The sequence below is a fragment of the Nomascus leucogenys genome, chromosome 10 (assembly GCF_006542625.1).
Source record: "Nomascus leucogenys isolate Asia chromosome 10, Asia_NLE_v1, whole genome shotgun sequence".
Taxonomy (NCBI): Eukaryota; Metazoa; Chordata; class Mammalia; order Primates; family Hylobatidae; genus Nomascus; species Nomascus leucogenys.
The window spans coordinates 52,936,502-52,963,585 of NC_044390.1; the positions used below are offsets into that span (position 1 = coordinate 52,936,502).

The 27,084-nt window shown below is 54.3% G+C and overlaps 2 protein-coding genes across 5 annotated transcripts in view; both read left to right on the plus strand.

Moving 5' to 3' along the window:
* The window catches only part of PDE4C (phosphodiesterase 4C), a 42,853-nt gene extending 27,656 nt beyond the window's left edge, over window positions 1-15,197 (plus strand). For 3 of the 4 annotated variants that reach the window (XM_030820412.1, XM_030820413.1, XM_030820414.1), the window contains 14 exons: window positions 1,437-1,628; window positions 2,456-2,492; window positions 2,575-2,648; window positions 2,846-2,898; window positions 3,259-3,371; window positions 3,455-3,548; window positions 4,401-4,564; window positions 4,752-4,850; window positions 5,292-5,456; window positions 5,542-5,641; window positions 6,953-7,107; window positions 10,357-10,479; window positions 11,902-12,084; window positions 12,567-15,197. In XM_030820412.1, the coding sequence (XP_030676272.1) occupies window positions 1,437-1,628; window positions 2,456-2,492; window positions 2,575-2,648; window positions 2,846-2,898; window positions 3,259-3,371; window positions 3,455-3,548; window positions 4,401-4,564; window positions 4,752-4,850; window positions 5,292-5,456; window positions 5,542-5,641; window positions 6,953-7,107; window positions 10,357-10,479; window positions 11,902-12,084; window positions 12,567-12,914 (1,900 nt within the window). In that variant the 3' untranslated portion in view covers window positions 12,915-15,197. The remainder of the gene's footprint in view (window positions 1-1,436; window positions 1,629-2,455; window positions 2,493-2,574; window positions 2,649-2,845; window positions 2,899-3,258; window positions 3,372-3,454; window positions 3,549-4,400; window positions 4,565-4,751; window positions 4,851-5,291; window positions 5,457-5,541; window positions 5,642-6,952; window positions 7,108-10,356; window positions 10,480-11,901; window positions 12,085-12,566) is intronic. The other variant, XM_030820415.1, reaches the window with a different exon arrangement.
* Window positions 15,198-19,795: 4,598 nt separating this feature from the next.
* Window positions 19,796-27,070, plus strand: RAB3A (RAB3A, member RAS oncogene family). Its single transcript, XM_003275906.3, has 5 exons — window positions 19,796-19,975; window positions 21,129-21,356; window positions 23,416-23,534; window positions 25,023-25,147; window positions 26,185-27,070. Exons 2-5 carry the CDS (start codon window positions 21,129-21,131, stop codon window positions 26,373-26,375), a joined length of 663 nt encoding a protein of 220 aa, XP_003275954.3. The 5' UTR covers window positions 19,796-19,975; the 3' UTR covers window positions 26,376-27,070.
* The last annotated feature ends 14 nt before the right edge of the window (window positions 27,071-27,084 follow it).

Sequence of the window (27,084 nt, forward strand, 5' to 3'; positions counted from 1 at the left end):
CCATGTGAGCTAGATCTCAGTTTGTCCCTTTGCAACATGGTCATCCAGCTGCAGTCTTTGGATGTTCGGTTGTAACCCCCTCAAAGAGCTCTCGGGGATGGGCTACATCACACACATGTTAGAAACAGGGGAGGCAGGGTGCGGTGGCTCATGCCTGTAATCCCAGTACTTTGGTAGGCCGAGGTGGGCAGATCACAAGGTCAGGAATTCAAGAGCAGCCTGGCCAATGCGGTGAAACCCCGTCTCTAGTAAAAATACAAAAATTTGGCCGGGCACGGTGGCTCACACCTGTAATCCCAGCACTTTGGGAGGCCAAGGCGGGTGGATCACCTGAGGTTGGGAGTTCGAGACCAGCCTGACCAACATGGAGAAACCCCGTCTCTACTAAAAATACAAAATTAGCTGAGCGTGGTGGCACATGCCTGTAATCCCAGCTCCTCGGGAGGCTGAGGTAGGAGAATCGCTTGAACCCAGGAGGTGGAGGTTGCAGTGAGCTAAGATTGTGCCATTGCACTCCAGCTTGGGCAACAAGAGTGAAAATCTGTCTCAAAAAAAAAAAAAAAAAAATTGGCCGGGCGTGGTGGTGCACACCTGTAATCCCAGCTACTTGGGAGGCTGAGGCAAGAAAATTGCTTGAACCCGGGAGGTGGAGGTTGCAGTGAGCCGAGATCGTGCCCCCACTGCACTCCAGTGTGGACAACTGCACTCCAGTGCAGGCAACAGAGCGATATTTCGTCTCAAAAAAAACCCAAAAAACAGAAAAAAAAAGAAACGAGGAGGCTGGGTGCGGTGGCTCACTCCTGTAATCTCAGCACTTTGAGAGGCAGAGGTGGGAGGATTGTTTGAGGCCAGGAGTTCAGGACCAGCCTGGGCGAAATAGTGAGACCTGGTCTCTACAAAAATTAGCCAAGTGTTGGGGCGTGCTCCTGTAGTCTCAGCCATTCAGGAGGCTGAGGCTGGAGGATGGCTTGAGCTTAGGAGATTGAGGCTGCAGTGAGCTAGGATGATACCACTGCACTGCAGCCTGGGTGACAAAATGGGGCCCTGTCAAAAAGAAGAAAAAAGAAAAGAAAGAAAGGGCGAGCGAGAGAGAGAGAGAGAGAGAAAGAAGGAGAAAGAAAGAAAAAAAAAAGAAAGAAAAAAATAAAAGAAATAGGGTGGTTGAGGTCCAAAGAAAGTCAGTACCTGTCCATGGCCACACAACCACTTTGAGGAAGATCTGGAACTGAGGTCCTGCAGTCCAGTGTAGACTCAAAGACCAAAGTGTGAGGGGTGCAGGGTTCCTGAGGGTGTAGCCGGGGGCAGGTGAACAAGCTGGAAACCACACTTGCCTGACTGCCAAGCAGCCCCGGGGAGGACGCACCAGACAAGGTGGCCACGACCCGGCACCCAGTTGTCATGACCCTCGTCTCTGATCATGACTTCTCTCCTTTCAGTTTTGACCTGGAAAATGGGCTCTCGTGCGGGAGGAGGGCCCTGGACCCTCAGTCCAGCCCTGGCCTGGGCCGGGTTATGCAGGCTCCAGTCCCGCACAGCCAGCGGCGCGAGTCCTTCCTGTATCGCTCAGATAGCGACTATGAACTCTCGCCCAAGGCCATGTCTCGGAACTCCTCTGTGGCCAGCGACCTGTGAGTCTGGGACTGGTGGGATGACACCGCCTCTACCCTCCCTCCTTGCTTTGTTCCTCTATTCAGCAAGCTCCTTCAAGTAGCCATTTAAGGAAGGTTTTGAAGTTTAAGTAGGAGTTTGCCAGGCAGCTCCTTTATTCAATCAAGTGTGAGAGAACTTGGCCTTTTGCTGGGGTAGGGGTGGTAATCCAAAAACATTAAGGTCGGCCGGGCACGGTGGCTCACGCCTGTAATCCCAGCACTTTGGGAGGCTGAGGTGGGCGGATCACCTGAGGTCAAGTGTTCAGGACCAGCCTGGCCAACATAGTGAAACCCCGTCACTACTAAAAAATTCAAAAATTAGCCAGGTGTGGTGGCGCGCGCCTGTAGTCCCAGCTACTCAGGAGGCTGAGACACGAGAATCGCTTGAACCCAGGAGGTGGAGGTTGCAGCGAGCCGAGATGGCACCACTGCACTCCAGCCTGGGCGAAAGAGCAAGACTCTGCCTCAAAAAAAACAAAAAACAAAAAAAAAAACCACATTAAGGCCAATTAGCAGCAAATGTAGAAATAATTTGATTTGAGCTTCCTAGTGGGCATAATGAAAAGGGAAATATCTACTTACCCCTGGGACGCAGTTTCCCCATTTATGAGATGCCGATAAAGTGAGTGAATGGTTGGAGGGGCTGTGGTGGGTCTCAGGGAGAGTCGCATGAGGGGACCCCAGGGACTAAGAAGGCGCCTGGAGGAGAAGTCCTGAGAGCAGGACCTCCTCAGCTGAGGACATATGGTGTGGGTAAAAGCTGGAAGATGGGAGAGAGCTCTCCCTGATGGCCCGTCTCCTCGCAGACATGGAGAGGACATGATTGTGACGCCCTTTGCTCAGGTGGGTGTCCCCCGCCCTCCCTGCCCTGACCCCCTCCGGATCCGGCCTCTCCTTCCCACCGCCTACCACCTCCTCCCAACAGGTCCTGGCCAGTCTGCGGACCGTTCGGAGCAACGTGGCGGCCCTTGCCCGCCTGCAATGCCTAGGAGCAGCCAAGTAGGTAGAGGGCGGGGCGGGGGCGGGGCCGGCAGAGACAAGGTGGGCGGGGAGGGGCGGGGCCTGGCGGAAAGCGGGCTGCAAATTGAGGCTGGGGCTCCGGCGCCTCCAGGTGAGGTTTGAGGGGCGGGGCCTGGCGGACTTGGGGGCGGGGCGAGATGGGCGGAGCAGCCACGCCTGAGGCTTTTGTACCGCAGGCAGGGACCGGTCGGGAACCCTTCATCTAGCAATCAGCCCCCTCCGCCTGCAGGTAAAGTACCTGTTCCTTCCCTCCCTCGCTGAGGACAGCTGGGAACTTCCTTTCCACAGTGACCTCCCCAGTCCATGAGCCCCTTAGACTGGGGCTAATTGTTGCCCGGCCCCTGCAAAAACAAACAATAACGCCCTCGGGGATGGACCCCACCACACTCATATTACAGATGAGGAGACTGAGGCCCAGAGATCTCATGGTCACACAGGCACTCAGGGGACAGATCTGGAACTTGGGTCCAGGAGTCCTGGGTGGCTCCCGTGGGAACAGTTTCAGGGTCCAGATGCAGAGACGAAGGCGTGAGAGGCGTGGGGTCCCTGAGCGGGGGTTGGGCAGGCCCCTGACTGCCTCAGCTCCCAGAGGACACGGGGCAGAAGCTGGCATTGGAGACGCTAGACGAGCTGGACTGGTGCCTGGATCAGTTGGAGACGCTGCAGACCCGGCACTCGGTGGGGGAGATGGCCTCCAACAAGGTGAGGTGGGGCAGATCGCTGAGCTCACCTGCCTCGGCCCACGGTGCCCTATCATCACTGTCTTCACCTTCCCTCCGCCCCAGTTCAAGCGGATCCTGAACCGGGAGTTGACCCACCTGTCCGAAACCAGCCGCTCCGGGAACCAGGTGTCCGAGTACATCTCCCGGACCTTCCTGGGTGAGCTTTGTTGAGTCACTGCCTGGACGATATTATAGGAGTACTAAGAAACAAGAGAAATAAAGATTTCTATGATAGACCTCAGTCTGGGGGAGATACAGCCAGACACAGACACCTTCAGCCCCACGAGTCAGGGCTGGATCAGAGGGAGGAACAAGGGGAACTTCCAGGAGCAGGGGACATTAAAGCTAGGGTTTTGAAGCATGAGTAGAAATTTGCCTAGGAGGAGATGGAGGGAACCAGACACCAGCTTGGGAGATGGAAAGGACACTAGGCTGTTTGGGGGAAAATGCTGAGCCCCGGGCACCCAGCGGCCAAGCCTAGCAGAAGGGTTTACTGAGATCAGCTGTGAACAGAGGAGAGGGGTAGGTAGCTACAGGCAAGACAGGATCTTTTTTTTTTTTTTTTTTTTTTTTTTGATACAGAGTTTCACTTTGTTTCCCGGGCGGGAGTGCAGGGAGTGCAGTGGTGCAATCTGAGCCACTGCAACCTCCGCCTCCTGGGTTCAAGCAATTCTCCCGCCTCAGCCTCCTGAGTAGCTGGGGTTACAGGTGCCCACCACCATACCTGGCTAATTTTTGTACTTTTAGTAGTGATGGGGTTTCACTGTATTGCTCAGACTGGTCTCAAACTCCTGACCTCAAGTGATCTGCCCACCTCGACCTCCCAAAGCACTGGGATTACAGGCGTGAGCCACCGCGTCCGGCCGACAGGGTCTTTACTCCGAACTTACTTTGGTTCCTGTAGAAAGGGAAATAGGTTGATCCTGGGGTTTGGCAAAGTTCAGGTCCTGAGGCCAGGCCCCAGCAGGTGAAATCAGCTTCCCTGAGCCTCACCCTGGCCCATCCGCAGACCAGCAGACTGAGGTGGAGCTGCCCAAGGTGACCACTGAGGAGGCCCCACAGCCCATGTCCCGGATCAGTGGCCTACATGGGCTCTGCCACAGTGCCAGCCTCTCCTCAGCCACTGTCCCACGCTTTGGGGTCCAGACTGACCAGGAGGAGCAACTGGCCAAGGTGGGTCCCCAACCACAATGCCAAGATCAAGGTTTGGTCCCTGCCTCTGTCTGGATGCCCTATCTCGGGCGTGTTTGCCCACTGGGCAGTTGGGGCTCACTGTGGAACCTGGGGTGGGAGGATGGAGGCTCTAGAGTCTGGGGAAGTTGGGCTGGGGTTAATTAAGCTTCAGCCCTTCACATCTTAGGAGCTAGAAGACACCAACAAGTGGGGACTTGACGTGTTCAAGGTGGCAGAGCTAAGTGGGAACCGGCCCCTCACAGCTATCATGTTCAGCATTTTTCAGGTACCTACCCTGCCCTTGGCTTCCAAGGAAAAACTCCTGGGGTTTCCTTCACCGCTTCCTACCCCAGACCTCAGGGACACTCATTTTTCAAATCCTCCCTGACATTTCTGAAGGGGATAATTTGAGCAGGGTATTGAAGGATGAATAGGAGTTCACTCAGACGAACAGTTCATTGTCCAGAAGCCTCAGCCCTGGCCCGGCCCCTGGCCCTGAGGAGGAGAGAAATCTGGAGAGAAGAGCTGGACACAGACACCCCCAGTCCTGTAGGGTCAGGGATGGACCACCAAATAACACAGAGTGGAGGAGTTCAGGAGAGCATGGAAGGCATCTCAGAGGAGCAGGTGTTTGAGGCATGGATAGGAGTTCAGAAGAGAGGGGTAGGAACAGCGTGTGCTACAGCCCCAAGGCCAAGGCCCTGAGCCAGGATCTGTGATGGACCAGGAGCGGGACCTGCTGAAGACATTCCAGATCCCAGCAGACACACTGGCCACCTACCTGCTGATGCTGGAGGGTCACTACCATGCTAATGTGGCCTATCACAACAGCCTACATGCCGCTGACGTGGCCCAGTCCACGCATGTGCTGCTGGCTACGCCCGCCCTCGAGGTACCGTGCCATGACTGCAGGCAGGCGGGTGGGTGCAGGGCCCAGAGAGCCCGCCCCTCACCGCCTGTGCCCTCTGCTTGCTCAGGCTGTGTTCACAGACTTGGAAATCTTGGCTGCCCTCTTTGCAAGCGCCATCCATGATGTGGACCATCCTGGGGTCTCCAACCAGTTTCTGATTAACACCAGTAAGTAGGAGTGGGAAGTGGGTGCAGGAGGGGAGGCGGACCCTGCCTCCACCCTGTCCGCCAGGTGTTCTCAGGGGGTTTCCATCTGCCCTGAGCCCAGTCTCCCTGTCTATGAAATGACTGTGACAGTTTTCCCTCCCTTCAGGGGCTTGGAGCAGGTCTGGGTACACAGTAGGTGCCAATAAAGGACAGAATAATGAGCTGTGGCAGGGCTGATCTGGTTCCACCAAGACCTTTATTTAATTATTTTAAAAGACAGGGTCTTGCTCTGTCACCCAGGCTGGAGTGCAGTGTCCCGATTTCGGCTCACTGCAACCTCTACCTCCCAGGTTCAAGCGATTCTCTAGCCTCAGCCTCCCGAGTAGCTGGGATTACAGGCGCACACTACCATGACTGGCTAATTTTTGTATTTTTTGTAGAGACAGGGTTTCGCTATGTTGCCCAGGCTGGTCTCAAACTCCTGGCCTCAAGCGATCTGCCTGCCTCAGCCTCCCAAAGTGCTGGGATTACAGGCAAGAGCCCCTGCTCCTGGCCAGTTCCACCAAAATCTTAAAGTTTAGGATCCTATGAGGAATCTGAAAAACTCAGTTGACAGGCAGTTATTGGGCACCTTTTGTATACAAGCCCTGGAGTGCTGGGGGCGAGAGTGGAGGCCCCTCACTCAAAGGACCTAGAGTCCAATAAGACAAAGACTCAGTTGTTTATTTAACCAGCACTGAGAGACTGGGCGCCATGGCTCACACCTGTAATCCCAACATTGTGGGAGGCCGAGGTGGGAAGATTGCTTGAAGCCAGGAGTTCGAGACCAGCCTGGGCAATACAGTGAGACCCTGTCTCTCAAAAAAATAAAAAAAATTAGCCAAGTGTGGTGGCACACACCTGTAATCCCAACTACTCAGGAGGCTGAGATGGGAGGATCACTTGAGGCCAGGAGGTTGAGGCTGCAGGGAGCCGTGATTGCACCACTGCACTCCAGCCTGGATGACAGCAAGACCCTGTCTCTAAAAAAGAAAAGAAAAGAAAAGAAAAGAAAAGAAAAAAAACAAACCATTACTGAATACTCACTGTCTCTGGCCATAGTGGGTCCGTGAGGAGCCTTCTCAGTCTTGGGTAGGCAGAGCCAAACACAGACACCCCTAGCCCTGCAGTCAGGGAAGGGCCAGGGAGCTGGATGGTTTCTTACAGGAGGGCATGCTAGAGTTGGGCCTTCAATGCATGGGTAAGAGTTTGCTAAGGATTTCCAAAAGCTGCTTTTGGGTATAGTGGGTGGGGTGGGTGGATCTTGGGGCTCTCAGTCCCATACCCTCACAGACTCAGAGCTGGCGCTTATGTACAACGACGCCTCGGTGCTGGAGAACCACCACCTGGCTGTGGGCTTCAAGCTGCTGCAGGCAGAGAACTGCGATATCTTCCAGAACCTCAGCGCCAAGCAGCGACTGAGTCTGCGCAGGATGGTCATTGACATGGTGAGGCCAGGGCGGTAAGCGGGGCAGGAGGGGCAGAGGGGAGCAGGGCATCCTTCTCATCTGCAGACAGCAGGGTGGGGTGATATTGGCATGGCCGGCGGTTCATCCAGACCCAGGCATGTCCTCACTCAGTCTGAGCTTCCTCATCTGTGAAATGGAACAGTGGGACTGGGACCAGGGGCAGTGGCTCATGCCTGTAATCCTAACACTTTGGGAAGCAGAGGCGGGCGGATCACCTGAGGTCAGGAGTTTGAGACCAGCCTGGCCGACATGGTGAAACCTCGTCTCTACTAAAAATACAAAAATTAGCTGGGTGTGGTGGTGCACGCCTGTCATCCCAGCTACTTGGAAGACTGAGGCAGGAGAATTGCTAGAACCCGAGAGGCGAAGGCTGTAGTGAGCTAGTGAGCTGAGATTGTGCCACTGCACTCCAGTCTCAGCAACAGAGTGAGACTCCATCTCAAAAAAAAAAAGGGGGGGGGGCAGTGACTGCCCAAACCCCAGGCCCTCTGCTGGGCCCAGCAGATCCTGGCTGTACCCAGGCGATGTGGAAACCGTTTCTGGGGTCTCAGGTGCAACTTTTGCTAAGCCTTAAATTAAGCACATCTGGGCTGGGCACGGTGGCTCACACCTGTAATCCCAGCACTTTGGGAGGCTGAGGCGGGCGGATCACTTGAGGTCAAGAGTTCAAGACCAGCCTGATCAACATGGTGAAACCCCTGTCTCTACTAAAAATTCAAAAATTAGCCGGGCCTGGTGGCGGGCACCTGTGATCCCAGCTTGAACCCGGGAGGTGGAGGTGGCAGTGAGCGGAGATTGTACCAAGGCACTCCAGCCTCAGCAACAGAGTGAGACTCTGCCTCAAAAAAAAAAAAAAAAAAAAAGAAAAGAAGCAGCCGGGCACGGTGGCTCAGGCCTGTAATCCCAACAGTTTGGGAGGCCGAGGCAGGCGGATCATGAGGTCAAGAGATCAAGACCATCCTGGCCAACATGGTGAAACCCTGTCTCTACTAAAAATACAAAAATTAGCTGGGTGTAGTGGCATGCACCTGTAGTCCCAGCTACTCGAGAGGCTGAGGCAGGAGAAACATTTGAACCCGGGAGGCGGAGATTGCAGTGAGTGGAGATCGCACACTGCATTCCAGCCTGGCAACAGAGCAAGACTCCATCTCAAAAAAAAAAAAATTATGCACATCTATCCATTTGACTTTTCTTTCTTTTTTTTAGGTAGGGGCACATCAGTAAGTTTTGGGGTCTCATGCCTCATTCATTCACTTAACAAGCATTTAATGAGCATCTATTGTGTGCTTGATCTGTGCAAAGACAGTTCCGGTAGTTATGAAATTCTAACCCTTGACTAGGGACCTGCAGGCAGAGCTGTGAGGAGGGAGGTTCAAGGTGCTTTCGGAGCCCAGACCAGCCAAAGAGGTTGGAGGGGGCTTCTTGGAGAGGGAACACTGAAGTCAGGGTATGCAGAATGAGGAAGGCCAGAGGGAACCCCATGTGAGGAGGGCTTCTCAGCAAGAGGGAACCCCATGTGAGGAGGGCTTAGAGAAAGCCAAGGCTTGGAGTGAGAAAGAGCTAAACGTTTGGTGAGGTGGAGGTGGGGTTTTGAGTGGTGGGTACCCATAGGGTGGGGAGACAGCATTTGGGACAGATGAGAGATTTGAGGAGAAGTTTTGAGACTTTTGTCTGATTCTCAGAGAAGCCTGTGAACCACATCTGAGTCACTCCTGGCTGGGCTGAGTCCACACGGGTGGGTTAAGTTTTTTTTTTTTTTGAAATGGAGTCTTGCTCTGTCGCTCAGGCTGGAGTGCAATGGTGTGGTCCTGGCTCACTGCAAACTCCGCCTCCTGGGTTCAAGCGATTCTCCTGCCTCAGCCTCCGAGTAGGTGGGATTACAGGCGCCCGCCACCACACCCGGCTAATTTTTTGTATTTTTAGTAGAGACGGGGTTTCACCATGTTGGCCATGCTGGTCTTGAACTTCTGACCTCTGGTAATCCACCTGCCTCTGCCTCCCAAAGTGTTGGGATTACAGGTGTGAGCCACGGCGCCCGGCTGGGTTAATCTGGTTTTTAAACATCTGTGCCTAGAAATAGCCCTCCAGGGCACATGGTGGCTACATGGAAGTTTGAGGGGTATAAAGTCACATTCCTCCCCACAGTGAGCTGCAAACTCCCCTGTGGCTCCCATAGCCTCTGGACAAGCTCCCCCAGCTGCCAGAGGCCTTCAGTCTCCTCAATCTTGCCTCCCTTTCTCTTGAGCTCACTTCTTCCAGCCACAGCCACCTCTTTTAGGTCCCTCCCATGTACCCAACTCTTCCAGCCCCTTTGCACAGAACTCATCCTCCCCACTGTCCTCAGGCACAAGTCACCTTAGCCCCTAACCAGCCCTGTGGGGTCACAGTTGGGGTTGGAGGAGGCCAGAGGGTCAACAGAGGCATCCTAGAGGATGGGTTATTATTATTATTATTATTTTTGAGACAGAGTCTCGCTCTGTCGCCCAGGCTGGAGTGCAGTGGCACGATCTCAGCTCACTGCAAGCCCTGCCTCCTGGGGTTCATGCCATTCTCCTACCTCAGCCTTCCAAGTAGCTGGGACTACAGGTGCCCACCACCATGCCCGGCTAATTTTTTGTATTTTTAGTAGAGACGGGGTTTCATTGTGTTAGCCAGGATGGTCTCAATAGCCTGACCTCGTGATCTGCCTGCCTCGGCCTCCCAAAGTGCTGGGATTACAGGTGTGAGCCACCGTGCCTGGCCTGAGGATGGGTTATTTGAAAAGGGCTTTGAAGGATGAGTAGGAGTTGGGAAGCGGCATTCCAGGCAGAGGGAACAACCTGGCTAAAGATCTGGAGGCTGGATTGGTTCTAGGGTTTGCTGTGACTCACCAAATGCCTTCCTGCCCCACCCACCCCACAGGTGGGTTTCATTGACTACATTGCCCACCCACTGTGGGAGACTCAGTCTGACAAGTCCGAGGTGCACAGGTTTGATCACCTCCCCCCACACCCTGTCACACATGTGGAATTCGTGGCCAACCCAAACAACCTCCCAAAAGGGGCCCCTGACTGAGCCCCTCTTTTGAGCAGAGTTTGCAGTGAATGTGGTTGCATCCTTCCATTTCACAAATGAGTATGCTGAGGCCCAGAGGGCTGAATCTGAGCCAGAGTGGCATCTGGGAGATGGGAGTGAGGGTCGGGGTGGGCAGGGTCCTCGTGCCTGTCACCTTCCCTTGCCTGCCCCCAGGTGTTGGCCACAGACATGTCCAAACACATGAACCTCCTGGCCGACCTCAAGACCATGGTGGAGACCAAGAAGGTGACAAGCCTCGGTGTCCTCCTCCTGGACAACTATTCCGACCGAATCCAGGTATGTAGCTGGGCGGGCCCTGGGACTTCCTTTTTAAATTTTGGTTTTATTTATTTATTTATTTATTTATTTTTGAGATGGAGTCTTGCTCTGTTGCCCAGGCTGGAGTGCAGTGGCACCATCTTGGCTCACTGCAAGCTCCGCCTCCTGGGTTCACGCCATTCTCCTGCCTCAGCCTCTCCCAGTAGCTGGGACTACAGGCGCCCGCCACTACGCCCGGCTAATTTTTTGTATTTTTAGTAGAGACGGGGTTTCATCGTGGTCTCGATCTCCTGACCTCGTGATCCGCTCGCTTCGGCCTCCCAAAGTGCTGGGATCACAAGCGTGAGCCACCGTGCCTGGCCGGTTGTACTTTAAAAACAACTTTAGTAGCCGGGCGCAGTGGCTCACGCCTGTAATCCCAGCACTTTGGGAGGCCGAGGCGGGCAGATCACGAGGTCAGGAGTTCAAGACCAGCCTGGCCAAGATGGTGAAACCCCGTCTCTATTAAAAATACAAAAATTAGCTGGGTGTGGCGGCGGGTGCCTGTAATCTCAGCTAATCGGGAGGCTGAGGCAGAGAATTACTTGAACCCTGGAGGTGGAGGTTGCAGTGAGCCGAGATCGCCCCATTGAACTCTAGCCTGGGTGACAGAGCAAGACTCTATCTCAAAAAACCAAACCAAACAAACAAACAAACAAACAAAAACAATTTTAGCCAGACTTCTTGCACATTTAGAGTGAAGGCTGGGTGCAGTGGCTCAGGCCTATAATCCCAGCACTGTGGGAGGCCAAGGTGTGAGGATTGCTTGAGGCCAGGAGTTAGAGGCTGCAGTGAGCTGTGATTGCACCATTACACTCCAGCCTGGGCAACTGAGTGAGACCCTGTCTCTTCAAAAAAAAAAAAAAAAGCTGGGCTCAGTGGCTCACACCTGTAATCCCAGCACTTTGAGAGGCCGAGATGGGTGGATCGCTTGAGCTCAGGAGTTCGAGACCAGCCTGGGCAACACCCCGTCTCTACAAAAATACAAAAATTAGTCGGGCATGGTGGTGCATGCCTATAGTTCCAGTTACTCGGGAGGCTGGGGTGCGAGGATCATTTGAGCCTGGGAGGCAAAGGTTGAAGTGAGCCAAGATCTTGCCACTGCACTCCAGCCAGGGTCACAGAGTGAGACCCTATCTCATTAAAAAAAAAAAAAATTGGAGAGGGCCTCCATTTTTGCAATCCTCATTTAGCTTCATTTATGAAGTGCCGACTGTATGCCAAACTTGAAGAAATGGCAAGAGTCACATGCCTGTGCCTTAACCACTTCTTCGAGTCTCAGGCCTCAGTTTCCCCACCTGTAAGATGAATGTGTCCATGGCACCAAGCCTGTCTGTGGAGGTGCCAGGTCTAGGTGTGGCTGGGCCCCGCCAGTGCCCTCCTGAGCCTCGATCTCTGTAGGTCTTGCAGAACCTGGTGCACTGTGCTGATCTGAGCAACCCCACCAAACCACTGCCCCTGTACCGCCAGTGGACGGACCGCATCATGGCCGAGTTCTTCCAGCAGGGAGACCGCGAGCGTGAGTCCGGCCTGGACATCAGTCCCATGTGTGACAAGCACACGGCCTCAGTGGAGAAGTCCCAGGTTGGCAGGGGACTGGGCTGAGCCGGTAGACACTGGGAGGAAGTAAAAGGGAGGGGCTGAGCCAACCCCACGAGCCCTGGCTTGGCCCTGGCTGGCTAGCCAGGGAGTGTGCCCGAAGGGTGCTGTCTGGGCCGAGTTAGACCTGGGATCCATTCTCTCTGGGCTTCAGGGAGAGGGACATGCACTTCTGGGGTTTGGAAACATCTGTTCTGGGTGACATGCAGGACCCTGGAGGGGCTTCCAGTCTGGGGGACATGTACATTCAGCCCTGTGGGGTCAGGGTTGGGGTTGGAGGAGGCCAGAAGGGTTAAGGGAGGCATTCTAGAGAATGAGTTATTTGAAAAGGGTTTTGAAGGATGAGCAGGAGTTGGGAAGCGGCATTCCAGGCAGAGGAAACAGCTTGGCTAAAGATCTGGAGGCTGGATTGAGTCTAGGGTTCACTGTGACTCACCAAATGCTTACCTGCCCCACCCCCGCCACAGGTGGGTTTCATTGACTACATTGCCCACCCACTGTGGGAGACTTGGGCTGACCTGGTCCATCCAGATGCACAGGACCTGCTGGACACGCTGGAGGACAATCGAGAGTGGTACCAGAGCAAGATCCCCCGAAGTCCCTCAGACCTTACCAACCCTGAGCGGGACGGGCCTGACAGATTCCAGTTTGAACTGACTCTGGAGGAGGCAGAGGAAGAGGATGAGGAGGAAGAAGAGGAGGAGGAAGAGACAGCTTTAGACAAAGAAGCCTTGGAGTTGCCTGACACTGAACTCCTGTCCCCTGAAGCCGGCCCAGACCCTGGGGACTTACCCCTTGACAACCAGAGGACTTAGGGCCAGCCCTGTGTGAACCGCAGGGGCAATGGATGGTAAAGCCCTTTGGCTCTTGGCAGCAGCCTTTCCAGGAAGAGGCTCCATGTGGCTCCTGCTTCACTTTCCCACCCACTGGGGATACAATCAAGCTCTTAGTTATAGGTGGCTCCCAGGGTTTAATTGGAGGCACCTGGCTGGGGTCCACTCTGACCCCGGACTTGCCTAAAAGCGCTCTCTAAGGGGCAGCCTCTTATAATGACCTTGGTGTCTTTCTGCTGGGCTTCTATCCCTGTGAGGAGAGGTGCTGTCTGCTGGAGCCTCTAGCCCACCCTCTCCAGTGGTCACTCTTGAGCCTCATCTATCACTTAATTATTTCCTTCTTTATCAAATATTTATTGCCCATCTACTTTGTGCCAGCTTTATGCCTCTGTAGTAGCCCTGCACAAGAGGTGGGGAGTCAGGAGACCATCCCAAGGGCATCTCCCCGTCTTCCTCTACCAAGCAGCTCTCTGCAGGAGCATGGAAGTGTGAATGGGGAAATTTTGAGCACCAAAACTTCATTCATACCCAATTTTGTTTCCGAAACTGCGGTAGGGGGCAGGAAGAGGAGCAGAAAAGAGGCGCTGGGCAAGGCATGGTGGCTTATGCCTGTAATCCCGGCACTTTGGGGGGCTGAGGTGGGAGGATTGCTTAAGCTCAGGAGTTCGAGACCAGCCTGGGCAACATAGCAAGACCCCCACCCCCGTCTCTGAAAAAAAAAAAAAAAAATTAGCCAGGCATGGTGGTGTGCACCTGTAGTCCCAGCTACTCAGAAGGTTGAGACAAAGAGGATCGCTTGAGCCCAGGAGTTGGAGGCTGAAGAGAGCTATGATTGCATCACTGCACTCCAGCCTGGGCAACACAGCGAGATCCTGTCTAAAAATAAAAAGAGAAGGAAAGCAAAGAGAGGGGGCTCTGAGGCTGAGCACGGTGGCCCATGCCCATAATCCCAGCACTTTGGGAGGCTGAGGCAGGTGGATCACCTGAGGTTAGGAGTTCGAGACCAGCCTGGCCAACATGGTGAAACCCCATCTCTACTAAAAATACAAAAATTTGCTGGGCGCGGTGGCGGGCGCCTGTAATCCCAGCTACTCGGGAGGCTGAGGCAGGAGAATCACTTGAACTCAGGAGGTGGAGGTTGCAGTGAGCCAAAATCATGCCACTGCACTCCAGCCTGGGTGACAGAGCAAGACACTGTCTCAAAAAAAAAAAAAAAAAAAAAAAAACAAAAACATAGCCAGGCCAGGTGGCTCATGCCTGTAATCCTAGCACTTTGGGAGGCTGAGTGGGGGTGGATCGCCTGAGATCAGGGGTTCGAGATCAGCCTGGCCAACATAGTGAAACCCTGTCTCTACTAAAATTACAAAAAATTAGAGGCTGGGCGCTGCGGCTTACGCCTGTAATCCCAGAACTTTGGGAGGCCGAGGCGGGTGGATCACGAGGTCAGGAGTTCGAGACCAGCCTGGCCAACACGGTGAAACCCCGTCTCTACTAAAAATACACAAATTAGCTGGGCGTGGTGGTGGGCGCCTGTAATCCCAGCTACTCCGAAGGCTGAGGCAGGAGAATCACTTGAACCTGGGAGGCGGGGCTTGTAGTGAGCCAAGATCGTGCCATTGCACTCCAGCCTGGGTGACAGAGCAAGACTCCATCTCAAAAAGAAAAAAAAAAAAAAATTAGCCGGGCATGGTGGCAGGCGCCTGTAATCTCAGCTACTTGAGAGGCGGAGGCAGGAGAATCGCTTGAACCCGGGAGGTGGAGGTTGTGGTTAGCCGAGGTCGCGCCACTGCACTCCAGCCTGGACAACAACAACAACAAAAAGAGGGCGCTCTGTGCCCGGCATGTCTCTGAAGACTGATTGAACCTATGCACCAGTTGTTGCTTTAAGTCGCTTTATTTTCTGTCTTTGGGGATGTAGGAGCCCCCTGCTTTCTCTGTCCTCAGAACTCCATACTGGGTCCCCCACATGTTCCTCCTTCCCTAGGACAGCAACAAAAACACACAATTTTCCCTCTCTAGCAGGTCTCTAAGTCTCCTGATTCCTGAAACTGCCTCAGATTCCCCCTAGAGGGAGGGAGGCCCCTGAGGCTTTCTTGCCATCATAGCCCCTTCTGGGCCTCAGTTTCCCCTCTGTAACCTGATCCTAGTACTTGGATAAACTCCGACTGGGTATGGGGGGTTGTTGTCTGTGACCTCCCTGAAATATCCTAGACATTTGGGGTACTGAACATTTATCTGGGGTTAAATAAAATCTTTACAGCTTAAAACATTCAATTGACCAAATTGAGTGTCCTGGCCATTTCACTGATGAGGAAACTGAGGCGCAGAGAGGTCCTCTTGCCAGCTCAAAGTCAAGCATCTGAGCGCCCAATGTTAGCCAGCGGCGCCCCCTGGTGGCGGGCTTGGGAGACACGGCGGGGCGCGCTTGTCGGCAGTTGGGGGGTGGGTCGGAGGGGTGGCATCCTCCAGCCCTGATGGTCCCACTTACCGCACCTCGCCGGGAAGAGCTCGTCCTGCTGGTCGGGCCTCCGAGCGGACTGGGCAGCACCATGCTCAAGCCTGGGGTTCGATCCCCGCCTCCAGAAGCCTCAGTATCCATCCCTCCCCTCTGCCTCCCTCTTTGCGTGCCTGAATATTTATACAAGATACAGGCGTCATCACAACCGCCCTCGGCTTCCAGAGCAGCTGGTTTCGTTCATAAATATTATAACCACTCAGAATTCATCATCATCACAGTTAATGATAAAATTCCACAGTGCCAGAACTAAAAGTCATCCGGGTTCACGAACTTGGTGCATTTCCTTCCAGACTTTTAAAAAGCAGATATTTAGGGAATTTTTTTTCCAAATTTTCCCCCAGTCCGCTTACAAAGTAATAACATGTTCGCTGTAAAAAATTTGGAAATAATGGAAATGTATAAAGAAGGAAATAAAATTCTGCTGTATCTCCACCCATAGATTATCTGCAGCATTTTGACTTATTTCCCTCCAGTTTTTTCTCCATCTGTTATAAGATATTCATATTTTTGGCCGGGCGCGATGGCTCACGCCTGTAATCCCAGCACTTTGGGAGGCCGAGGCGGGTGGATCACGAGGTCAGGAGATCGAGACCATCCTGGCTAACACAGTGAAACCACATCTCTACTAAAAATACAAAAAATTAGCTGGGCGTGGTTGCACGCGCCTGTAGTCCCAACTACTCAGGAGGCTGATGCAGGAGAATGGCCTGAACTCAGGAGGCGGAGCTTGCAGTGAGCCGAGATCTCGCCACTGCACTCTAGCCTGGGCGACAGAGTGAGACTCTGTCTCAAAAAAAAAAAAAAAAAAGATATTCCTATTTTTTTTTCTTTTCTTTCTTTCTCTCTCTTTCTTTTCTTTCCTTTTCCCTTTCTCTTTCTTTCTTTCTTTGAGTCTCGCCTTGTCGTCCAGGCACCTTGTCGTCCAGGTGGGAGTGCAATGGCGTGATCTCGGCTCACTGCAACCTCCGCGTCCCGGGTTCAAATGATTCTCCTGCCTCAGTCTCCTGAGTAGCTGGGATTACAGGTGCCCACCACCATGCCCGGCTAATTTTTGTATTGTTAGTAGAGAGAGTTTTCACTATGTTGGCCAGGCTGGTCTTGAACTCCTGATCTCATGATCTGCCTGCCTCGGCCTCCCAAAGTGCTGGGATTACAGGCGTGAGCCACTGCACCCGGCCCTAGAATATTCATATTTCTTATAAATGAATATTCATATGTTCTCCTTCAGTTTGCGCCAAAGGCATTTGCCCCTCTCCCCTTACTGACTGCATCTGCTCTGGCCACACTGCAAGCCTGGTCCCACCACAGGGCCTTCAAACAAGCTGTTCCCACTACCTGGAATGCTTCTCTCTCAGTCCCCAGCCTCACCCATTGGGTTTTTGTTTTTGTTTTAGACGAAGTTTCGCCCTTGTTGCCCAGGCTGGAGGACAATGGCGCGATCTTGGCTCACTGCAACCTTTGCCTCCCGGGTTCAAGCGATTCTCCTGCCTCAGTCTCCCGAGTAGCTGGGATTACAGGCGACCGCCACCATGCCCGGCTAATATTTAGTAGAAAAGGGGTTTCACCATGTTGACCAGGCTGGTCTTGAACTTCTGACCTCAGGTGATCCACCCACCTCGGCCTCCCAAAGTGCTGGGATTACAGGCGTGAGCCACCGCGCCTGGCCCCCCATTGGGTTTTAAGTTAGTGTCTTCTTCCCCGAGAAGTCATCCCTGGACCCGTATCTGGGATACTTTTTTTTTTTTTCTTGAGACAGTCTCCCTCTATCACCCAGGCTGGCATGCAGTGGTGGCGTGATCTCAGCTCACTGCTACCTCTGCCTCCCTGGTTCATGCGATTCTCATGCCTGAGCCTCCTGAGCAGCCTCCTGGGACAGGCACCACCACACCGGGCTAATTTTTGTATTTTTAGCAGAGACGGGGTTTCACCATGTTGGCCAGGCTGGTCTCGAACTCCTGACCTCAAGGTCAAGGAGTGATCCTCCTGCTTCGGCCTCCCAAAGTGCTGGTATTACAGGCATAAGCCACGGCACCTGGCCGAATTTTTATTTTTATTTGTCTAGTGTAGACGATGGGGTGGGGCTGCGGGGAAGCCTCTGGACTTTCCTCTGAGTAGGGCCGGCCTGGAAGCCTAGCCCGTTCTCCCACCAGCTCTGTCTCCCCTGCCACAAAGAAAATGCCCCAAGCCCGCAGCCCCTCCCCCACCTCAACCATTTCTAATTCCAGAGCCCAATGCCGCTCTGGACAATCAAGGGCTTGCATTCTTTTTAAATTTAAATGAAGTAATTAATTTTTTGAGACGGGGTCTCACTCTGTCGTCCAGGTTGGAGTGCAGTGGCGCGATACAGTTTCCTACAGCCTCGACCTCCTGGGCTCAAGTGATCCTCCTACTTCAGCCTCGGGAGTAGTTGGATCCACAAGCACGCGACACCACATCCAGCTAATTTTTAAATTTTTTGTAGAGATGGGGCCTCCCTGTGTTACTCAGGCTGGTTTCCAATTCGTGGGCTCAAGCGATCCTCCCGCCTTGGTCTCCCCAAGTGGTGGGATTACAGGCGTAAGCCGCGGCACCCGGCTATTTTTACTTTAAAATACTAAGTCAGTGACAGAAGCTTCTGCACATTCTCGTGGCTCACTTTTCTCTTCCTGGAGAAAAAAGGCAGGAGGTATTTCCGAGAGCGCCACCCATGTAGGAAGCGTGCCTTTGGGCGATCAGGGAGCTGAGCAGCCGAAAAACCTCCTCCCCTCCAAGGGGGCGGCAGGCCAGGGCCTGGACCAGCTGCCCTGGAGCCCCCCACAGAGCACGGACTACAGCGTGGGCGCGGAGGGCGGGGAGAATGGGAGGTGGATTTCTTTTTATTTTTTTTGTTTTTCTGAATTTTCCCAATTTCTCTGCAGTGGATTGGTGATACTTTTATAGTCCGAGTGGGAGAGGAGGGAGCAAACATGTTACCTTAAAAAGAAAAAATAAATTTCCCAAATATAAACGGTGCGGGGACGTGGGGGTGGGCGTCCCAGTACTCCCAGGGCACTGGGGGCGGGCTGGGGACGGGGTTGGCGGCGGCTGGGCCTCGAGGCGCTAAGTTATTCTGGTCTCTCGGCGCCTCCGCAGCTGGTGAGCTTTTTATAAACAGGACGAGTCACCCCCCCCCACACACACACACACACACGCTCCAGCCCCGCCTACTGGGAGGGGTGGGGGGATAATCTAGGGATCAGGACTCTCCTGGGGGCCACACACCCCTGGAGGGTTTGAAAGCTGGAGTAGAGGGCGCAGGAAACTCAAAGTGGGGGCTGGGGTTTCGGGCTCTTCCCCCCTCCCCAAATTCTGACTTCTTTCCCTGAAGATCTGGAGGAATAAAAGATGGACCATCTTAGCTCCCAAAAGGCTCCATTTTCTGAGTTTTGCTTTCCCAGGATGGAGGGAGGGGGTCTCCCAGCCCCCAGGTCTTTGAATCCGAGCATTGAAGAGCTGGAGGCTTCGGCTCGTGCCCTCCCTGTTTCCCGGGGCATTTACCGCAAGCTTTAAGGGGTTTCCGGGACAGGTCGCTTCTCTGTCCCTGTAAAGCTTTTCTTCGAATTTTCCTCTTGATGACGGGGCACAGGGAGGGGAGGGGGTTCCCGGAGAGTCCATCAGCCCCTTCCTCCTTTTCTGGAAATGGTGGGGAGGGGAGGCTCTCTTGACCTCTACTTCTTTCTTTTCAAACCTCGGAAACGGGGGAGAGGTGGAGTCTTTACTAGCCCCTCCCTCAATGGGGAGTCTTACGCCTCGGGAATGGGACAGGGGTCCCTCTTGACCCCTGTTTATTCTTTTGTATTTATTTTGAACCCCATATATGTGAGGGCATAAAACATCTCTTGGGCCTCGGTTTTTCTTTTCTGCAATTGGGAGTCAGGGGCATTCAACAGGGGTCACAGCACCTTGGACTAGACGGTGGCCTCAAGAGTCCCCTACCTGAGGTGGGTGCGGGCGGGTAAGGGAACCGCCCCTCGAAGACCGGGGCTCAGCCAAGGCCTCAGCCTCTCGGCCCTTCAATCGCCCAGATGCCACCATTGGACAAGAGGAGGGAGTAGACAACCGCTGATTGGCTACTCTGCCCGTCGCTCGAGGGCTTAAGCCAGTGAGAGAACGCTGAGGGGCCCCGCCTCCCCGAGGCGGACAAGAGGCGGACGAGAGGCGGAGTCGGCCCCCGCGCCGCTCCCGCCTCTACTGGATGCACACGCTAGGCCCCGCCCCATTTGCACGTCAATCTGCTCAGGAGCCCCGCTCCATCTGGCTCTGCGTGCGTCAATGGGCCGCATCTTTACGCGCGGCTCCGCCTCCGGATGGCGTCACGGACTTATCTACATGTGAGGCCCCGCCCCTCCCTTTGCAGGACGTCACCAAAGACTGCAGGGGCCTGAGCCGCTGCTGCCGCCGCCGCCGCCGCCGCGCAGCCCCACATCAACGCACAGGGGGCCCTGTCACCGCCACCGCCAAAAAAGTCACCGCCGCTAGGGTCGCCGTTGCATCGGTGCAGGGCAAGGTGAGCTCCTGGGCGGTTGGGTGTGCTCAGGCTCCCAGCACCTGCATAACCTTCATTTGACTGATGGGCTGATGGAGGCGGGGGACGAGGTTGACTGGGGTTGAATGGGGGGAAGGATGCGGCGGTCGCGAGGCTGGGAATGGGTAGGGCCCGGGCGCCCCACTCCTGCCTGATCCTCACCACTAACCCCCGCAACCCCCTTGCTCTGCGGCGGAGGGGGAGGGGAGCCGAGCTCCTTGCGGGAAGCTGTGCGCGCGGGAGGCTTTTGCGTGCGCGTGCGCGTGGTGTGCACACGCGTGTGCGCGCCTGCCTGTGTCAGCGGGTCTGTGGGCACCCTTGCTTGTGTACCTGGATATGCTCGTGTGACCCCGTGGAGGTCTGGGCCTAAGTGTGTGCGTGTTGCACGCGCGTGGAGAAAGACGTGTGGACCGCCTGTGCATGTATCGTCCGTGCATGCAAGCACGGGGATCCGTGTCCATGTGGGTGATGTGCACACGCCTGCATGGGTGGAGGGGCCTGTGCGCACGGGTGGTTTGCACATTTCTATAGGCGAGTCGGTGTGCAAACAGGTGTCTGTATCTTTGTCCTGTGCACCCCAGTGCGTTCACACACTCCTGTATGTACGGATGAGCGTGTTTGAGGCTGCGTGCACGTGAGCGTGTGCATGCCCCGCCTGTATCATGTGATGCAGCGGCCTTGGCCGGAGCTCTCCGGCCTGGAGGTTTGCGGGGAGCGGGGGCTGCAGATGCGCGTCCTCGAGGGACCATGCACGCGGTGCACGTGGGGCCGCGCGGCCGAGTTCTGAGGACCATGAAAGATTGATGGGGCGCGGAGCCAGCCGCAGTCACCCCCTCCGGGCTCAGCCCTGGGTTTAGGGTTACAGCCCCACCTGGGGCACCTGCCCCTTGGAGGGGGCTGCTGGGGTGTCCCTATCTGCGACCCTCTGAGCCCCTCCTCTGAAACGCCCAGGATTTCAAGGTCACAGGCTGCCCTCTGCTGGGGGCACCACCAATTAATACCGGGGCTCCTGATGGGATGAGTGTTCTCCATACACCGGCCGTTTTCTGGAGCCCTTGCTATCTTCTGCCTGGGCTTGGGCACATGAGGATGGAGAGAGCCCCCCTCACGGTTCTGCTACACCCGGTATCCCCAGATGGCATCCGCCACAGACTCGCGCTATGGGCAGAAGGAGTCCTCGGATCAGAACTTCGACTACATGTTCAAGATTCTCATCATCGGCAACAGCAGCGTGGGCAAGACGTCCTTCCTCTTCCGTTATGCTGACGACTCGTTCACGCCTGCCTTCGTCAGCACCGTGGGCATCGACTTCAAGGTCAAGACCATCTACCGCAACGACAAGAGGATCAAGCTGCAGATCTGGGTGGGTCCCAGCTGGAGGGCTCCCGCCTGGCTCGGTTGGATTCCTGTCCTTGGAAAAGCAGCCCCAACCTCGTCTATCTCTTTCCTGACTGGAGTCATTCACTTACACACTGGGCATTTATCAGGTGCCCACTGTGTACCAGGGGCAGAAACAGTACCTGTGTTCTCCCATAAGCGCCTAATCCTGGTCCCTCAGTTTCCCCATCTTCAGGTCTTCCACGTATGAGGTTTCAGCTGGATCTTGGTCCCCATTCTCTTTTTTTGTGTGTTTTTTGAGACAGGGTGGTCTTGCTCTGTCACCTAGGCTGGAATGCAGTCACGTGATCACGGCTCTCTGCAGCCTCGACTTCCCAGGCTCAAGCCATTCTTCCACCTAAGCCTCCTGAGTAGCTAGGACTGAGGGCGCCTACCACCACGCCTGCTAATTTTTTTTTTTTTTTTGTAGAGACAGGGTCTGGCTATGTCTGCCCAGGCTGGTCTTGAACTCCTGGGCTCAAGCGATCCTCCCACCTCAGCCTCTCAAAGTGCTAAGATTACAGGCATGAGCCACCCCACCTGGCCTTGTTAGTTTTAAGAGACAGAGTCTCACTCTGTTGCCCAGGCTGGATTTGAACTCCTGGGCTCAAGCAATCCTCCCACCTCAGCTTCCCAAGTAGCTGGGAGTACAGGCAAGTGCCCCTGAGTCCAGCTTCCTTTAGTTTTTAAACCTACAGTTAAATTCTCTCCATCTTCATCTGGCTTGATTTTTCTCCTTGGTCCTTGTCACCCTCCAATATAGGATACATTTACACCGTTATTTTCTATTTCCCACACTGGGTGTCACTTAGCAAGGGAAGGGATTTCTGCCCATCTTGTTAACAACTGTGTCCCCAGTGTCCAGTTCAGGGTGTAGCAAAGATCAGTGCCCAGTCCATGTGTGTTTATTTGTTTGTTTGTTTGTTTTTTGAGACAGAGTTTTTGCTGTCACCCAGGCTGGAGTACAGTAGCGCAATCTTGGCTCACTGAGACCTCTGCCTCCGGGTTCAAGTGATTCTCCTGCCTCAGCCTCCTGAGTAGCTGGGGTTACAGGGGCTCATCACCACACCCAGCTAATTTTTCTTCTGTATTTTTAGTAGAGACAGGGTTTTGCCATGTTGGCCAGGCTAGTCTTGAACTCCTGACCACAAGTGATCCGCCTGTCTTGGCCTCCCAAAGTGCTGGGATTACAAGCATGAGCCACCACGCCTGGCCTGTTTTTCTTTTTTCTTTTTTTTTTTGTTATTGTTGTTTTGAGAGAGAGTCTCGCTCTTGTCGCCCAGGGTGGAGTGCAATGGCGCGATCTTGGCTCACTGCAACCTCTGCCTCCTGAGTTCAAGCGATTCTCCTGCCTCAGCCTCCCGAGTAGCTGGGATTACAGGTGCATGCCACCACGTCCAGCTAATTTTTGTATTTTTAGTAGAGACAGAGTTTCACCATGTTGGCCAGGCTGGTCTCGAACTACTGACCTCAGGTGATTCACCCACCTTGGCCTCCCAAAGTGCTGGGATTACAGGCGTGAGCCACCACTGCACCCGACCCCCTGTTTGTTTTTAGAGACAGGGTTTCACTCTGTCACCCAGGCTGAACTGCAGTGGCGTGATCTCACCTCACTGCAACCTCTGCCTCCTGGGCTCAAGCAACCCTCTCACCTGAGCCTCCTGAGTAGTTGGGACTACAGGTGTGAGCCACCACACCCTGTTAATTTTTGTATTTTTTGTAGAGATGGGGTCTCGCTATGTTGCCCAGGCTGGTCTGGAACTCCTGGGTTCAAGCCATCTGCCCACCTCAGCCTCCCACAGTGCTGGGATTACAGGTGTGAGCCACAGCACCTGGTGCAGTACGTTTGGTGAATGACTCTGTGGAATAATGGAGCACTCATATATTCTGAGCACTGGTGACCCAACCAGCTCTTCCTGACACTTTGTGCCCCTGGGCAAACTCCTGCTTCTCCCAGGGGGCTGAACTGGATGATATCAGAGCTCATTTCCTCTTTGAGGGCCTTATGTGTGGGTCCTCTCTGACCTTCATCTCTTCCTCCCTAGGACACAGCAGGGCAAGAAAGGTACCGGACCATCACCACTGCATACTACCGGGGCGCTATGGGCTTCATCCTCATGTATGACATCACCAACGAGGAATCCTTCAATGCAGTGCAGGATTGGTGAGTATACCCCACTTGCTCTTTTTTTTTCTTTTCTTTTCTTTGAGACAGGGTTTTATTCTGTCACCCAGGCTGGAGTGCAGTGGCACGATCAGGGCTCACTGCAGCCTCGACCTCCTGGGCTCAAGTGATCCTCCTGCCTCAGCCTCCCAAGTAGCTGGGACTACAGGCGTATACCACCACACCTGGCTAATTTTTTGTTGTATTTTTAGTTGAGATGGGGTTTCCTCATGTTGCCCAGGCTGATCTTGAACTCCTTGGCTCAAGTGATCTGCCCACCTTGGCCTCCCAAATTGCTGGGATTACAGGCGTGAGCCATCGCTTCTGGCCTTCTGCACTCATTCTGGGGCCATTGTCTCTGAGCCAAACTTTCTTCAAAAAATAATAAATAAAACGTAGGGGTCAGAGAAGGATTTCAGATGGAAAAGTAAAACTATAACCATATAGAAAAAAATATCTCCAAGTGTAGGGTGGAGAATATAGAGACTATAAGGAGAGTTGGCATGGCCGGGCATGGTGGCTCACACCTGTAATCCCAGCACTTTGGGAGGCTAAGGCAGGTGGATCACCTAAGGTCGGGAGTTCGAGACCAGCCTGACCAACATGGAGAAACCCCATCTCTACTAAGAATGCAAAAATTAGCTAGACGTGGTGGCGCACACCTGTAATCCCAGCTACTCGGGAGCCTGAGGCAGGAGAATCGCTCGAACCCAGGAGGTGGAGGTTGCAGTGAGCCAAGATTGTGCCATTGCACTCTAGCCTGGGCAACAAGAGCAAAACTCTGTCTCAAAAAAAAAAAAAAAAGGAGAGTTGGCATAGGTTAGAGGTTGCAAACATTTCAATTTTCTGCTCAGAAGTAATAACTTTAAAAAAAAGTTTCTGGGCTGGGCACAGTGGCTCATGCCTATAATCCCAGCACCTTGGGAGGCCGAGGTGGGTGGATCTTGAGCTCAGGAGTTCAAGTCCATCCTGGCCAACATAGTGAAACCCTGTCTCTACTAAAAGCACAAAAAATTACCCAGGCGTGGTGGCTCATGCCTGTAGTTCCAGCTACTTAGGAGGCTGAGGCAGGAGAATCACTTCAACCTGGGAGGCGGAGGTTGCAGTGAGCCTAGATCGCGCCACTGCACTCCAGCCTGGGCGACAGAGCAAGACTCTATCTCAAAAAAAGAAAATTTCTGGGCTGGGTGGCTCATGCCTGTAATTCCAGCACTTTGAGAAGCGAAGACAGGCAGATACTCCAGCCTGGGCAACAGACCCAGACTGTATCTCAAAAAAAACCCCAAAACACAAAAACTATAATGGGTCAATCGGGGGCTGGAGTGGGGTGAAAGAGGGGCACACTGGGGGAAAGGATGGTGGGGAGGATGGAGGGCCAAGCTTCTGGGTCTTTCTCCCTCGGACAAGGACACAGGCTCCACATCAGCCTGTCAGGGTGGAGCTGGGATCCTCCAAACCCTAACCTGCCCCCATCGCTGCCTCCTATAGGTCCACCCAGATCAAGACCTATTCGTGGGACAATGCCCAGGTGCTGCTGGTAGGAAACAAGTGTGACATGGAGGATGAGCGGGTGGTGTCATCAGAACGTGGCCGGCAGCTAGCTGACCACCTTGGTGAGTGCCCAGCTGGGCCGGAGACCCACAAGGCTAGAGAAAGGACACTAAGAGAGGGGAGGGCACACACCCAAGGTCTTACAGCTAAGCCAGGTAATTCACACTTTCTGCAAACTAGCCTTCATCCAGGAGCCATTTGAGTTGGATCCTGAGGGATGTGTAGGAGTTCTCCATGCAGAAAGTTTAAGGATTTATTCTGACACTCACTGTCCAACGCTTTGTTGGCTGTTGCTGGGCTCAAGAGGCATCTAGGGGTGCCTCGAGGGACCCCTGAGGTAGAGGGAGGGACCTGGATGGGAGGAGCCCATGAGAGGAGCTAGGCTTCCTGGAGTGGTGGGTAGTGAAGAAGGGTCTTTCAGGCAGAGGAAATAGCTTGGGCAAGGGCTTGCAGTGAGAAAGATCCTGTGTGTTTTGGTAATAATTTCACAAGACTGGAACATGAGGGTCAGCTGGAGGAAATGTGGCCTGTCATAGAGGGCCTCAACCATGTGCTGAGAGGCTGGGACTCTTTGAAGGGCAATAGGGAGTCACAGAGGGTGTATGAGCAGGGGGAGGTCACGGCTGGATTTGAGTGTCAGAGGCTTCCAGGGCCAGTGCATGGGGCTGGGCTGGACGCTGCAGGGCATGTCTTGCCAGGTCCCTAAGGACAATGAGACACAATTTTAGGAAGGAAGGGCAGGAGGCCAGGTGTGCTGGCTCATACCTATAATCCCAGCACTTTGAGAGGTAGAGGTGGAGGATCACTTGAGCCCAGGAGGTCGAGACTGCAGTGAGCTATGATCACGCCACCATACTCCATCCTGGGCAACAGAGCAAGGCCCTGTCTCAAAAAAAAAAAAAAAAAAAAAAAGAAAGAAAAAGGCAGGAAATGCAGAGCTGACCCAGTTCCACGTTGCTTCTCTGCGGGATTTGTCTGTACCTTCAATAAGTTGCTTGGCACTGGGAATCTCCAGGTGTTCCCTTTCCTCAGAGAAGCATCTCTGGGAGTTGGCATCGGGCGTGGCCAGGGTCCTCATCCCTGCCTTCCCTGACCACAGGGTTCGAGTTCTTTGAGGCAAGCGCCAAGGACAACATTAACGTCAAGCAGACCTTTGAGCGCCTGGTGGACGTCATCTGCGAGAAGATGTCTGAGTCATTGGACACGGCGGACCCTGCGGTCACAGGCGCCAAGCAGGGCCCACAGCTCAGTGACCAGCAGGTGCCACCGCACCAGGACTGCGCCTGCTGAGAGCCACCCCACCCTCTTTCCCCTCTTCCCCGTCTTCCCCACCTTCCCCCAACTACCCGGGCCTGACCCGGCCCCTACCAGCCACGGGCACAAGACCCCTGCTCCTGACTTAGCCTGTCACCCTTATTTATTATTGTAGCTATTTATTTATTTATTGAAGATGTCCCCCAGGGGCCCAGGCTCCCCTGCCCACCCCAAGCCCTGCCCATCCTGTACATATAACCCTTTCCCCACTCAGCCGTGGTGTCTCGTGGCCCCGTGAACTCACCGCTTACCCTCCTGAACCCCCCCCGCCTTTTTTTTAAATTCACCCCCATCCACAGTTGTCAGTTGTGAAGAGGGGGCCAGATGACACCCTAGAGCAGGCTGATCGGGCAATGGGAGGTGGCCAGGCCTGCCAGCCCCTCGGCTCTGCCGCGGTGGGCCGAGGCCGCTGTTGGGGGTTTCCCTGTGCGGACCATGGGGGTCAGAGTCTGGCCTGCCAGGCTCCTCTCCCTGTTTTCTCTTTTGGTGGGGGGGTGTGCTGTGGGTATTCACCACCCTGGGACCCCCCCGCCCACCAGACCTGTTCTGACCTCATGAGTGTCAAATGTGCCCCCTGGTTCCTTAGGAGATGTCATGACAACACTACACACACCCAATAAAGCGAATGGACCACGTGTGTCCCTGTGAGCACCGGGCCCTGCCCAACCTGGTTTTGATCATCCAC

Bases quoted from the DNA above. Each gene is read 5' to 3' on its own strand.
- RAB3A (XM_003275906.3), top strand. From the start codon at position 21,129: ATGGCATCCGCCACAGACTCGCGCTATGGGCAGAAGGAGTCCTCGGAT. The intron at 23,535-25,022 runs GTGAGTATACCC...TGCCTCCTATAG, and splicing joins TTCAATGCAGTGCAGGATTG to GTCCACCCAGATCAAGACCT. The intron at 25,148-26,184 runs GTGAGTGCCCAG...CCCTGACCACAG, and splicing joins GCAGCTAGCTGACCACCTTG to GGTTCGAGTTCTTTGAGGCA.